At 42.4% G+C, this 13,399-nt stretch overlaps 1 protein-coding gene across 7 annotated transcripts in view; it reads left to right on the top strand.

Annotated features, from left to right (window-relative positions):
• Positions 1-13,399, top strand: part of angel2 (angel homolog 2) — a 45,276-nt gene that overhangs the window by 13,441 nt on the left and 18,436 nt on the right. For all 7 annotated transcript variants that reach the window (XM_033025334.1, XM_033025333.1, XM_033025332.1 and 4 more), the window contains one exon: positions 1,430-1,683. In XM_033025334.1, the coding sequence (XP_032881225.1) occupies positions 1,430-1,683 (254 nt within the window). The remainder of the gene's footprint in view (positions 1-1,429; positions 1,684-13,399) is intronic.

The following is a 13,399-nucleotide window of genomic DNA, read 5'->3' as shown; positions in this document are numbered from 1 at the left end:
ATGAAGCTTGCATTGAGGTACTCGCTGCCAGTAGTAAAATAAAGTCATGTGGCGGTCAAGAAATTCACTGCCAATCCCATTTTATGTTTTTAACTTTCACTTGCAATTGGGGATTCATAGATTATATTGACTCTCTATCCCAATTGCCAAAGTCTGTGATGTACTCCCTGATTCCATAAGTTGCACTGCAGACAGTTGATGATGAAAGTAAAGCATCCAAGCAAATCACTTCTACACTCAAAGAGCCGTAACCTTTTAGGCTACAGAGCAAAACTGGAAAGTAAGATTAACCTAAATATTCAATGACATTCAAAACAAAAATGCAGATTCTGGAGATTTGAAATAAAAACAGAAAATGCTAAAAGCACTCAGCAGGTCAGGCCAAATCTGTGGCAAGGGAAACAATTAATGTTTCAGGAACCTGAGCCTTCCAGAACAGTGAAAGAGAGCAAAACAAGTGTTTTCTCATCCTGTTTCCTGTAAAGACTCCATTCTATTTTGCACATAACTCATCCTTCTAATCTTCCTAAGAAGGAATTGCAGATGCTGGAAAATCGAAGGAACACAAAAATGCTGGGGAAACTCAGCGGGTGCAGCAGCATCTATGGAGCGAAGGAAATAACCTATTTCCTTCGCTCCATAGATGCTGGTGCACCCGCTGAGTTTCTCCAGCATTTTTGTGTACCTTCTAATCTTCCTCCTCTGCTTGTTCTCTGGTTCTAAGACATTCCATACATGTGGCTCTGAAATGTTTTTCTTCTTGATCTATAGGTTCCCCATGTCAATAGTGGACAATGCTCTCAACTGCATCTCTATTTCCTACACCTCTGTGGTCTTTTTCTGGACTGGGCAAGAACAGAGTAGTTCTATCTCATCATCCTTGACATTGAACTGATCATCTTTGATCCATACAGAAGTTAAGGGACAGTTTCTTCCCAGCTGTTATCAGCAGGGGAGTAGAGGGCTTATGATTTTTTTTTTCTCTCCAACCATTGCTACACAGAAGGTGCTCTGCTGCTAAGCTTGTGTTAGTATATTCCATAGCTGCCAGCTCAGACATATGTGTACATTACCTCACATAGCAGGGCTTGTACATCAGTGGAGCTGCACACTAAATCTCGTTGCACTGACGTGCAATGACAATAAAAGATATATTATTATTATTATTATTATTTCCCGCTTTACTCTGCAGGTAATAACATATGCTGGCCTTCACTATCCATTTGAATGTGTCTATAGCCACGTTAATTATGTGAAGTATTTAAAATTTTACAGATTATGAAAAAGTGTGGCAAAATATGAGCATTATTAATTGTGGTTATTATAGTACAATGTCAAATGATGTCTCGTTAAAATGTAACCGTGACACTGCTGTGTAATTATGCTGTGATATATACCTTTGTGATTTTCACGTGTAATCTCTTTCCAGTAGGGGCAGTACATAGAACATGGGAGGATGTTACTTCATTGTACAAGAGCAGCCATGATACTAGTGAATCCAACGAAAACTCCGATGGAAAACAAAGGGAAGCTTTTGATTTTTCTGTCCTGTCGTATAATATTCTGGCACAAGATTTATTGGAGGACAACAGTCACTTGTATAGACATTGCAGTCAACCATTATTGCAGTGGGGATTCCGATTTCCTAACATCCTTAAGGAACTGAAACAGCTGGATGCAGATGTAAGTAGTCCAATTAAGTTCATACCTGTGCATCTTCCGAATGATTCAATGTGTTAATGCATTTTCATGGTATACTATGCAGTCCAGGAAATTCCTAACGCTAGTCTCAACTAAGCCAACAGGGGCAGGGTTCTTGCCCAGTGTTCTTGCCCAGTGTTCTTGCTCATTCGCTCGTACTGAAAAATATGTTTGAAAAAGACACAGATTTTAACCATTCATCATTTTATGTTTTAATATTGAAACTCACACTTGCGAAAATAGCTATTTGGGCAAGTTGGACTCTTGTGACTGTAAAGTTAGTTATATCTGAATTAAGGGAAGAAAAGATGAGGTGAAAACTAAGTGTTGAGCATTTGATAATGTGCCATGTAAAAAGCTTCTTCACAAGATAAGAGGCCCCGTTATTGGAGGTGGTATGCTATCCTGGATTGAAGACTAGTTTAGGTTAGAGATACAGCATGGAATCTGGCCCTTCGGCCCACTGAGTTTGCACCCACAAACGACCACCCAGACATTAGTTCCATATTCTCCCAGTTTCTCATCCTGCACACTAGGGGCAATTTACAGAAGCCAATTAGTCTACAAGTCTTTGGAATGTGGGAGGAAACCGAAACGTACAAATTCCATCCAGACAGCACCCATAGTCAGTATCAAACTCGTTATGATATGTTCCTAGGTAGACAAAAAATGCTGTAGAAACTCAGCCGGTGAGTCGGCATCTATGGAGAGAAGAAATAGGCAACGTTTCGGGTCGAGACCCTTCCTCAGACTGATGTCGGGAGGGGGTGAGGGCAGGAAAAAGAAAGGAAGGGGTGGTGACAGTGGGCTTTGTGGGAGAGCTGGGAAGGGGGAGGGGAAGGAGGGAGAAAGCAAGGGCCATCTAAAATTAGAGAAGTCAATGTTCATACCGCTGGGGTGTAAACTACCTAAACGAAATATGAGGTGCTGTTCCTCCAATTTGTGCTTTGCTTCATTATGGCAATGGAGGAGGCCCAGGACAGAGAGGTCAGAATGGGAATGGGAGTTGAAGTGCTGAGCCACCGGGAGATCAGGTTGGTTAGTACGAACTGAGCGGAGGTGTTGGGCGAAGTGATCGCCAAGCCTGCGCTTGGTCTCGCCGATGTTGAGAAGTTGACACCTGGAACAGCGGATGCAGTAGATGAGATTGGAGGAGGTGCAGGTGAACCTCTGCCTCACCTGCAAAGACTGCTTGGGTCCTTGGATGGAGTCGAGGGGGGAGGTAAAGCGACAAGTGTAGCATTTCCTGCGTTGCAAGGGAAAGTACCCGGGGAGGAGGTGGTTTCGGTAGGAAGGGACGAATTGACGGATTGGATTATTTTGTTGCCAACCTACTCTGGCGCCATTCACCAACTCATTTTCTGCTCCCTCGACGACTGTATTGGTGTTGTTTCCTGCGCTTGCAGAACTCAATAATTTCAGCAGTTTTCCAGCCTGCCCTCAAGTCACTTGGCCCATTCCAACATCTCTTTTCCCTTTCTTGATATCTGTATCCTTATTTATTCCTCTAAATTATTCCTTTAAAATCACCTCACATTAAAAAATTTCAACACTAGTCCGTTCTCAAAGACAGCATACAATGTTCAATACATTTGTCCCATAAACATTGACTTAGCCAACAATTTGTTCCTAACCTTCAGTGGTGGCCATTTAAAAAATGCCCTCCCAGAGTGTTTCCTTCTTGGCTGGAAATGCACATGAAACCTTAATAGAAAATGTAGGGGGTTTTCCTCTGGTACTTTGCTCCTAATAATGCATTGTTGCTAAATTAAGATCATTTTTTGGAGATGAGATACAAGCTTAAAAAAGTAATTTAATCACTGGATTTCGAAGGTATCAAATATTAATGATCTGGAATGGCTTTGGTGCTTCCGATGTGCACACACAATACATTGGTTTTAAGCTGGTTTGTTTTGTTGCAGAATATGCTGTATGTCTTTGTTGGGGAGAGTCATCCAATTTAATTGAAGAACGTTTGCATTTTAGACAGTTGGTTTTAAGTGTGAAAAGTGCAACAATAACATGAAATGAAAACCGGAGATCTGCTGGAGTTCTGTTCTGTCCAGCCTTGGCAGCCATGTTGAAGGCTCTGAAGCAGGGCGTGTAGAAAGGTCTTGCACGCGAGATTGGCTCATGGACACTAATTTCTGCAATGCGTCCAAATGTTTGCTCTTTGTGAATGTCTCTTGTGCTATACCTCATCTTTTTTTTATTTCTTATTGTTTTTCTTTTATTCACTTTGACCCAGGTCTCTTTTGTCACCTATGCCTATCTGCACCTTTCTCATTCAGCTGTAAAATTAATTTACAGTTGTGTAGCAACTTCAAACCAAACATATAAGTTAGGTGAAGGTAGACAAAAATGCTGGAGAAACTCAGCGGGTGAGGCAGCGTCCATGGAGCGAAGGAATAGGCGACGTTTCGGGTCGAGACCCTTCTTCAGACTGATGTCGGGGGGGCGGGAAAACGAAAGGAAGAGGTGGAGACATTAGGCTGTGGGAGAGCTGGGAAGGGGAGGGGAAGGAGGGAGAAAACAAGGATTACCTGAAATTAGAGGTCAATGTTCATACCGCTGGGATGTAAATTACCCAAGCGAAATATGAGGTGATGCTCCTCCAATTTGCAGTGGCTCACTCTGGCCATGGAGGCGACCCAGGACAGAAAGGTCGGATTCGGAATGGGAGGGGGAGTTGAAGTGCTGAGCCACCGGGAGATCAGGTTGATTATTGCGAACTGAGTGTTGGGCGAAGCGATCGCCAAGCCTGCGCTTAGTTTCACCGATGTAGAGCAGTTGACACCTGGAACAGCGGATGCAATAGATGAGGTTGGAGGAGGTGCAGGTGAACCTCTGCATCACCTGGAAAGACTGCTTAGGTACTTGGATGGAGTTGAGGGGGGAGGTAAAGCGACAAGTGTAGTATTTCCTGCGGTGGCAAGGAAAAGTTCTGAGGGAGGCAGTGGTTCAGGGGGGAAGGGACAAATTGACCAGGGAGTTACGGAGGGAACGGTCTCTGCGGAAAGCGGAGGAGATGGGAAGATATGGCCAGTGGTGGGATTCTGTTGGAGGTGGTGAAAATGTCGGAGGATTATGTGTTGTATGCGACGGCTGGTAGGGTGAAGGTGAGAACAAAGAGGACTCTGTCCTTGTTACGAGTGGGGGGATGGGGAGTGAGAGCAGAGCTACGGGATATGGAGGAGATCCTGGTGAGAGCATCTATAGTCAAAGAGGGGAACCCCCGTTCCCTAAAGAATTATGACATCTCCGATGCCCTGGTTTGGAACACCTCATCCTGGGTGCAGATGTGGCGTAGACGGAGGAATTTGGGTGTAGGGGATGGAGTCCTTGCAGGAAGCAGGGTGGGAAGAAGTGTAGTCCAGATAGCCATGGGTCACCTTCATTAAGTGAAGGAGTTGGCCATTCCACCTCTCAAGACTTCTCTATCATTTAGTCAGATTATGGCTGATGTAATTGTAACATCAGAATCAGAATAAATTTATTGGCCAAGTATGTATACATACAAGGAAATTGACTTGGTGATTTGCTCGCACATGGCAAGAACACGATATACAGCAGACAATTAAAAATAAAACATTATAATTTAAACATTGCAAAATAAGTACCAGAGTAAAAAGAGGCTACAGACTTTTGGCTGTTGAGTAGAGCTACTGTTCATGAGAAGAAGCTGTTTTTATGTCTGGCTGTGGCAGTTTTGATAGTCTGGAGTTGCCTCCCAGAGGGAAGTACTTCAAAGAGTTTGTGGCCATGGTGAGAGCGGTCGGAGATGATCTTACCCGCTCGTTTCCTGGCCCTTGCAGTGTAGAGTTGATCAATGGGGGGAAGGTTGCAGCCAACAGCTTTCTCGGCTGATCAAACGATGCGCTGCAGCCTCCGGATGTCGTGCTTGGCGGCTGAGCCAAACATGATCATGATGGAGAAGGCGAGGACAGACTCTATGATGGTAGTGTAAAACTGGGCCATTATTGTCTGTGGCACATTGTGTTTTCTCAGCTGCTCCAGGAAGTGTATCCTCTGTTGGGCCTTTTCGATTGTGGAGTCGATAGTGGCCTCCCATGGGTTTGAGGAACTTAAAATTATTCAAAGGTTGTGACAGTAGTTGTTGATGAAGAGTGGTGGGTGGGGGGTGGGGGGGGAGGGAGCTCTCTTAAAGTCTACAATCAATTCCACTGTCTTAAGAGCATTGAGCTCCAGGTTGTTGTGATGATACCAGGACGCCAGCTGTGTCACTTCCTGTCTGTAGCCAGATTCATCCCCATCCTGTATCAGTCCAATCAGGGTTGTGTCATTCCCAAATCTGAGAAGTTTGACAGAGGAGTCTGTTGAGGTGCAGTCGTTGGTATAGAGAGAGTGGAGGAGAGGGGAGAGTACACAGCCTTGCGGTGCTCCTATGCTGAGGGTCAGCGGGTGTGAGACCTACTTTCCCAGGCTCACATGCTGCTTCCTGTCTGTCAGGAAGTTGGTGATCCATTGACAGAGGGGTTCAGGCACAGTCAACTGGTAGACTTTGGAGTGTAGTAGCTCTGGCACCATTGTGTTGAATGCAGAGCTAAAATACATAAACAAAATCCTTGCGTAGGTCCCCTGGCGGTCTAGGTGCTGAAGGATGAAGTGCATGCTTTGGTTGGCTGTGCAAATTGGCCCGCTATGCAAACTGCGAAGGGTCCAGCCGGGAGTTTGTGATGGTTTTCAGGTGGGCACGTTTATCAACGGTTTTCATGGCTACAGAGGTCAGTGCGACCGGCCTGTTGTCATTAAGACCTGCGGGTCTTCCTGTGTGTCAGGGCCTTGTACATAACCGCAGCCCCGCCAAGTATGTCCAAATAATCCGTCGAGTGAGAGAAATCCGGAAGAATGTTTGGAGGAACCGAATGTCTGATGTTAATGAGTTCCTCTCTCATGAAAGTAATCTTTGTGGGATTTCCATAGACAACACAAATCAACAAACACGGACAAAATAGCAAGGAGCAGGCTACCTTGGCAGCCATCGTTGGCGCCATCTTGGAATGAAGCACTGAGTGGCAAAGTGGCGCAGCAGTAGAGTTGCAGTCTTACAGCGCCAGAGACTCGGATTTGATCCTGACTATGGGTGCTGTCTGTACAGAGTTTACACGTAACCTCGCGACACCTAAGGTTTTATTCACGTGCTCCAGTTTCCTCCCTCATTCCAAAGACCTGTAGGTTAATTGGTTTCTGTAAAATATCCCTAGTGTGTAGGATAGCATTAGTGTATGGGTGAATGATGGTCAACATGGACTTGGTGGGCTGACGGGCATGTTTCCACACTGTATCACTAAACTAAATTAAACTAAGCACTATTCCTTTCTTCCCAGATTAAACTTTTACTCACTTCCTTATCAGGTATCTATTGACCTCTACCTTAAAAAATATCAACGGCAGATTCCATCAGCCTTTGAGGCAGTGTCCTAAAGCTGGCTACTCTCTGAATTGTGCCAGTTCTGACCCATTATCTAGCAATGTTACAAAATTTTGAGATTTAAAAAATCAAGTCTGCAATTTATCCCATCAGATAAAGCATAAAAAGAAGTTTAATTTGACACCTAATTCACTTTCATATCTTCAGTATTAAAAAAGTTATGGCCATTTTCATACTCTGAAATTTGCATCTTATTGCTTTTCCATTGACTTAACTCAAAAGCTGTGATCAAGGACAGTCAAAAGCCCATAACTTTCTTAAAAATTAAGAGAACTGAATGAAATTTTCAGTTATTATAGTTTGAAGCATTCTGAAACAAATATGAAACAATCTTACTTGGATGACCTGAAATTAAAGCATATAATTAGTTAGTTACCCAATTGTAGCTAATTACAAAATTCAATTACTAGACCTAAACATCTATCCATTTCTTAAGAAAAAGTTAACATTTTTAAATAGCCTAAGTGTTCAAATACCATTCACACAATAATTCACAATATAACATTATTTTTAAATCTCATGGTCATGAATTTATAGGCCAAATGGAAGGAATTTAATATTTAATTCCCGTAAATTAATGGCCATTTTAATCATCTTGTGAGTGGGTTTTTGTGGAACCCGCTGGTTTGGAACGTTGCGGTTGCAGTGAATTTAAACCTCATATCAGAAGGAAAAATACTGCCGGTTCGTGTATTTACATAATGACATTTTCGCAACGTGAAATTTTGATTAAAGGCATCCTTAGAAGCAAGTTTATATATAAAATAAACGGCTTTCCTTTGCCTATCCCGTACATGAAATCCGTCCCCGTTGTCGGCTTTAGAAGGTTATTTTTAATTTACTCCTGTTCGTAAAATATTCAGTGCAGTTTAAAAGAAACTTAATGAAACGGCAGTCGAAGCGATTATTCTTTAGCAGCTGAACAGCCTGACAGAAATCAATTTGATTAGGCTGGAGAAACAAGGCATTTTAAACCCGCCCCCTCTCAAAGGCGCCAAAGTCGCGCACACGGGCAGCGACAGATCTGCAGCGCCGCTGAATGTAAGTTTTGGAACATACCTACATTATCTTTAAAAGGTGGCCTCTAATTCAAGTTCCTCACACATGGGAAACAAAGGAAACCATACCCCTCCTCCCATCAATCAATCCTGTGAAGACTCCCCGAGATCTCGGATGTTTCAATGTGATAAAAACAACTCGAAATGCTCCACCTGCATTTTTAGTTTTGAGATGCAGCGTGGAAACAGGCCCTTCAACCCACCGAGTCCGCGCCGACCAGCGATTCCCGCACATTAACACTATCCTGCGCACACACAAGCGACAATTTACATTTTATACCAAGCCAATTAACCTGCAAACCTGTACGTCTTCGGAGTGTGGGAGGGAAACCAAAGCTCGAAGAAAACCGACGCGGTAACGGGGAGAACACACAAACTCATTAAATCATTAAATATAAGACATTGCTAGCTTGGAAATTGTCTGAAATTATCTCTTTTTTTCCTTCCCCCATAAACCTTTCCTAAAATTCTGTCCTGCTATCCCCAACAGCTGTTAAATCAAAATGTTCATAGCACTTCATTGTTACCCCAATGTTACTCTGACCCATGTGTATCTTGGAATGGCTGAGCCAGTTGGCAGTAATTTAAAAGAACATTGGCATGATAGAAGACAAGAGTAGCATTCAGCCATCAGGAGAAAGTGAGGCAGAATGTGGAAGAAATTTTGTCACTTTGAAATTGCTTCACTTGAGAGAAAAATGAATTGAAAAAGGCACATAAACCCTGTAAAAATTATACTATAATTAAAATTCATATGGAATTCTTCATAGAAGCAACCAGAAGAAAGATTTCTTTGACATAAAACTGCAACTCTTTTTTTGCTTCCCCTCAGCACCCATTTACCATTTGTGCCTGCACCTCCAATTTTCCTGGCCCTGTGCTTGGCCAGAACCAAGTGTTGCATAATCTTGGCATTCTGCTGCATCCAGAGTATTTGCAATAACTTTTTTTCTACATCTGCTTGTATGTGCCTGTTCTCTTGTTGTCACTTTTCCTCTCTATCAAAGTTTCTGTCCCTCCCTACCTTCCTTGAATGACCATAAAATATCACTCTTTAAATATTTCATAAGTTCTTAATGCTTTTGCAGGTTGTGCTCCAGGGTTTTTTTTAACATTTCCCTTAAGACAGTCTCTTTTTCTTGATTATCCAATATGTATTTTTGATGAAATGGCCACTGCATATCAACTAGCCTGTTGTGCATTAGTGCTGAGCATTGGAATGCATATCAAGAACTAAACTGCTAGAGGAACTCAGCGGGTTGAGCAGCATCAGGGTAGGGAGGAATTTGCTGTTTCAGCTTGATCCTGTTTCAGGATTGTGTGGAGATGAACGATGGCAGGTATATAGAGGAGAGGGTGGGGCGGTGGGTGATCAGTGGACCGATGAGGGGTGAAGGGCAGGTGGACCATGTGTATGTTCTTTTAATATCTTCTGTCAATTATTTGACGATCATATTGTAACTAGCTGGCATAAATATTCAACATGGGTTTTCCGCAGGCAATGTAGAAACCTATAACTTCTCACAATACAAGTGTGCATGGATGAAATGTTTCATCCTTTGTCCCTTAAAGCATAGAGTGCAGTTTTATGGTTTGGGCTTCAGGTGGCAGTGTTGTACCTCTGAAAATCATTTATATCAGAATTATTGAAATTGCTTTGTTTCCGCTCTTTCTACATAGATTGTAGAATCTTTTGAAAAGGAGCCATGATTTTCCATTAAACCACTGATTTATGCCAATTGTGTAGGATGCTGATGATAGGGTACCTTTCTTTATTGCCAAGTGTTCTTTGTGCATGTTCATGTATAACAAAACAAATTCGACTCACTAACGCAAATAAAAACCATGTGCGCATGGTATTATTAATTGCCTGCACAAATCATTACATGGCAAATAGTTGGATTCCATTTGACAGCATCCATATTGGGTGGTGGTCTGAAATAGATTGATTGAAAGATACAGCGTGGAAAGAGGCCCTTTGGCCCACAGTATCCATGCTGACCATCTATCGCCTGCTCACACTAGTTCCATGTTATGCCACATTGGCATCCACTCCCTGCACACTGGGGACAATTTACACAGGCCAATTAACCTACAAACCTGCATATCTTTGGAATGTATTGGGAAGCCATAACACCTGGAGGAAACCTATGCGAAAACATTAAGGGAAAACGTACAAACACCACACAGGCACAACCGAGGTTGGGATCAAATCCAGGTCCCTGGGCCTGTGAGGTAGCAATTCTACCAGTAGCGCCACTGTGTTGTAGGTTTCCCAAAGTGAGGAAAGATGCTGTTTCTCTGCATTTGGAACACACCTGGATAGTTCACAATATGGATTCTTTCAAAATGGGTCCCAAGGATCCCATCTAAGGAAGTCTAAGTCTGGAAGTCAATAAAATTATGAGAGGCATGGATAGGGTAGACAGTCAGAACCTTTGTCCCAGCATCCAAATATCAAATGCTGGAGTGCATAGCTTTAAGGTGAGAGGGGCAAAAGTTTAAAAGAGATGTGTGGGTTAAGTTTTCACACAGAGGGTAGTGAGTGCCTGGAACACGCTGCTGGGGGAGGAAATGGAGGTAATGGAGGCAGATATGACGGAGGCATTCAAGAGACTTTTGGATAGGCACATGGATATGGATAATGTGTAGGCAGATAAGACTTGGTCTTAGCATCATGTTCAGGACAGACGTGGGTTGAAGAGCCTGTACCTGTACTGTTCTTCCATGAATAAGCATGTAAACAATACAAAATCAAGCTGGTTTTGATATTATAAAGGAGAACAAATAGAAATCGTCAAACAAAGTGTCCCTCAAGGGAAGAAGGGTCTCAAGCCGATACATCACCCATTCCTTCTCTGCAGAGGTGCTGCCTGTCTCCGCTGAGTTATTCCAGCATTTTTGAGTCTATCCACAAAGGAGACTGATGGAAATTGATCAAGAAAAACATAACATTGTAGCTAGGTGCTTGTTTTAGTCTTGTTTATTTGCTGGTTATGGAAGAGATTATTGAAAAGTCCTTGTATGGAGTGCTTGGGCCCAGTATTGGAATACAGTGTAAAAGGCTACAGCATGTATGCTTATTATTTTGCAAAAACACAATTCTGATATTTCCAATAAATGAAACTGAAAATCTGACTCAATTATGCATAGCCCATCTAAAGTTGTAAATCAGCCTGGTGAGCTTTCTTGCCGATGGGAGTGTTCCCAAAACAAACCCAACAAATCTTTTCAAGTTTCATAATTTGTTTCAATCTGTTGCTTTTAGTGAATGTTTGAGAGGTTATCCAAATTATGTTTAGGATAACAAAGTATGTTTTGTTTTAAAAAGCCATTCAGTGATCACTTATCTCTTGATTCGGTTAATATATTTAAAAATCTATCAAAAGGAATCAGATTATTTGTTCTAATGTAATTGCATAAATAGTGTTTATGTAATTTCTCCAGATCTTTGGGACAATTTACTTTTGAGGCAATGATTCCTTATTGAGATTAGGTGGAATATACAGTGCTAAAATAGATCATCATTCAGCTCAAAGATAGACATAAAATCTGGAGTAACTCAACAGGACAGGCAGAGTCCTGCTCTCCAGTTTTGGAGAGAAGGAATGGGTGACATTTTGGGTCAAGATCCTTCTTCAGACTGAAGAAAGGTCTTGACCCGAAACGTCATCCATTCCTTCTCTCCAGAGATGCTGCCTGTCCCGCTGAGTTACTCCAGCTGATTTAAACCAGCATCTGCAGTTCCTTCCTCCTCATTATTCAGCTCAGATGGAATGTTAATCCTCTACATACGCCTTTTCCAACTGCACTTCAGTCTCATTAGTATAGCCTTTATTTAATCTTCGTATGACCTTAAATGCAATAATCTTAATCACTGCAATGTTGGACTGATGGTTTTCATGACGGACTGGGCTGCATCCATAACTCTGCAATTTCTTGCCATCTTGAACAGAGCGGTTTACCAAAACAAGTTATAATGCATACCAATAGGATATTTTCTACAGTGCATCTGTGTAATTGGTAACCACTCATAGTGAAGAAGTTTCTCAAATTCTTTATTGTACGTATTAACAACTTGATTGTGAGTGGCAGCACCTTCTCTGTTCTGTGCACAATTTCATAATGTAAAAGACCCCATTAAGTCACAATGTCAGTCTTTTTCCAGACTTGTTTGCAAATTTTTATTTCCCTATAGTGAAATTATCCTTTCAGTTTTGCATTTTCTCCACTCCCTCCAAATCATCTTGAAATTTGGAGACAAGAACTGACTGTTTTTGAAAAGCCCAACATTAGGTAATGCACAAGGGAATATTAATAAAATTGTGGAATGTAATCTTGCACAATTTCTTTGGTTGGAAGGCATTGTTAGGCATATAAAACTACATTATGCTTGACCCTTTTGCATAAAATGGACTGGATTGAACTTTTTTTACATTGTAATTGAGGTCTGTCAAATCTATAAAAAGACTAGACTAAGTGGGACCCGTTGGGTCCCAGCATCACACGGGAGGGCTGGTCACCAACGCAATATTCCCCCTCTCCACCAATTCCAATAATGCTCGCCGGTGGGGGGAGGGGGGGGGTGGGGGCTCTCTGTTGCACTAGTATGGGTGTTGCAGGCCAAAGGTATTGGTTTCCAGAGGGCTAGTATAGACATTGTGGGCCGAATGGGTTCTTGGGCTGGCATCCAACTGTTACAACGATTTCAAAAGCCAAGCCGAGGCAAACAATTGGGCTGCAGTCACCTGACAACCAAAATTCATTTTGTGAACACAAACTTGTTAAAAAGGCGAGGCAAACCATTGGGCTGCAGCCACCTGACAACCAAAATTCATTTTGTGAACACAAACTTTTTAAAAAGGCGAGGCAAACAATTGGGCTGCAGCCACCTGACAACCAAAATTCATTTTGTGAACACAAACTTTTTAAAAAGGCGAGGCAAACAATTGGGCAGCAGCCAATTTACAGCCGCATCGAGGGGACACACCGTGGAGTAGACATGCATTCAGTGTTATTCGCAGCTCAGAGAGCCATTACCATCTCGCTTCCTGGGTCTGGCAGAGACTAAATGAAGGACTACACTTCCAGGTTTTATAGTCCCTCCCCCCTGCCGCCAGCGGGGGCAGCAGAGAGAATGGCAATTTAAAAAAAAACATTAATATCTCTCTGATTTTTCATCGATGGG

Source organism: Amblyraja radiata, chromosome 8 (genome assembly GCF_010909765.2).
Source record: "Amblyraja radiata isolate CabotCenter1 chromosome 8, sAmbRad1.1.pri, whole genome shotgun sequence".
NCBI classification, from domain to species: domain Eukaryota; kingdom Metazoa; phylum Chordata; class Chondrichthyes; order Rajiformes; family Rajidae; genus Amblyraja; species Amblyraja radiata.
The sequence above is the reverse complement of the archived record's forward strand: the minus strand, read 5'-3'. Positions and strand labels throughout refer to the sequence as shown.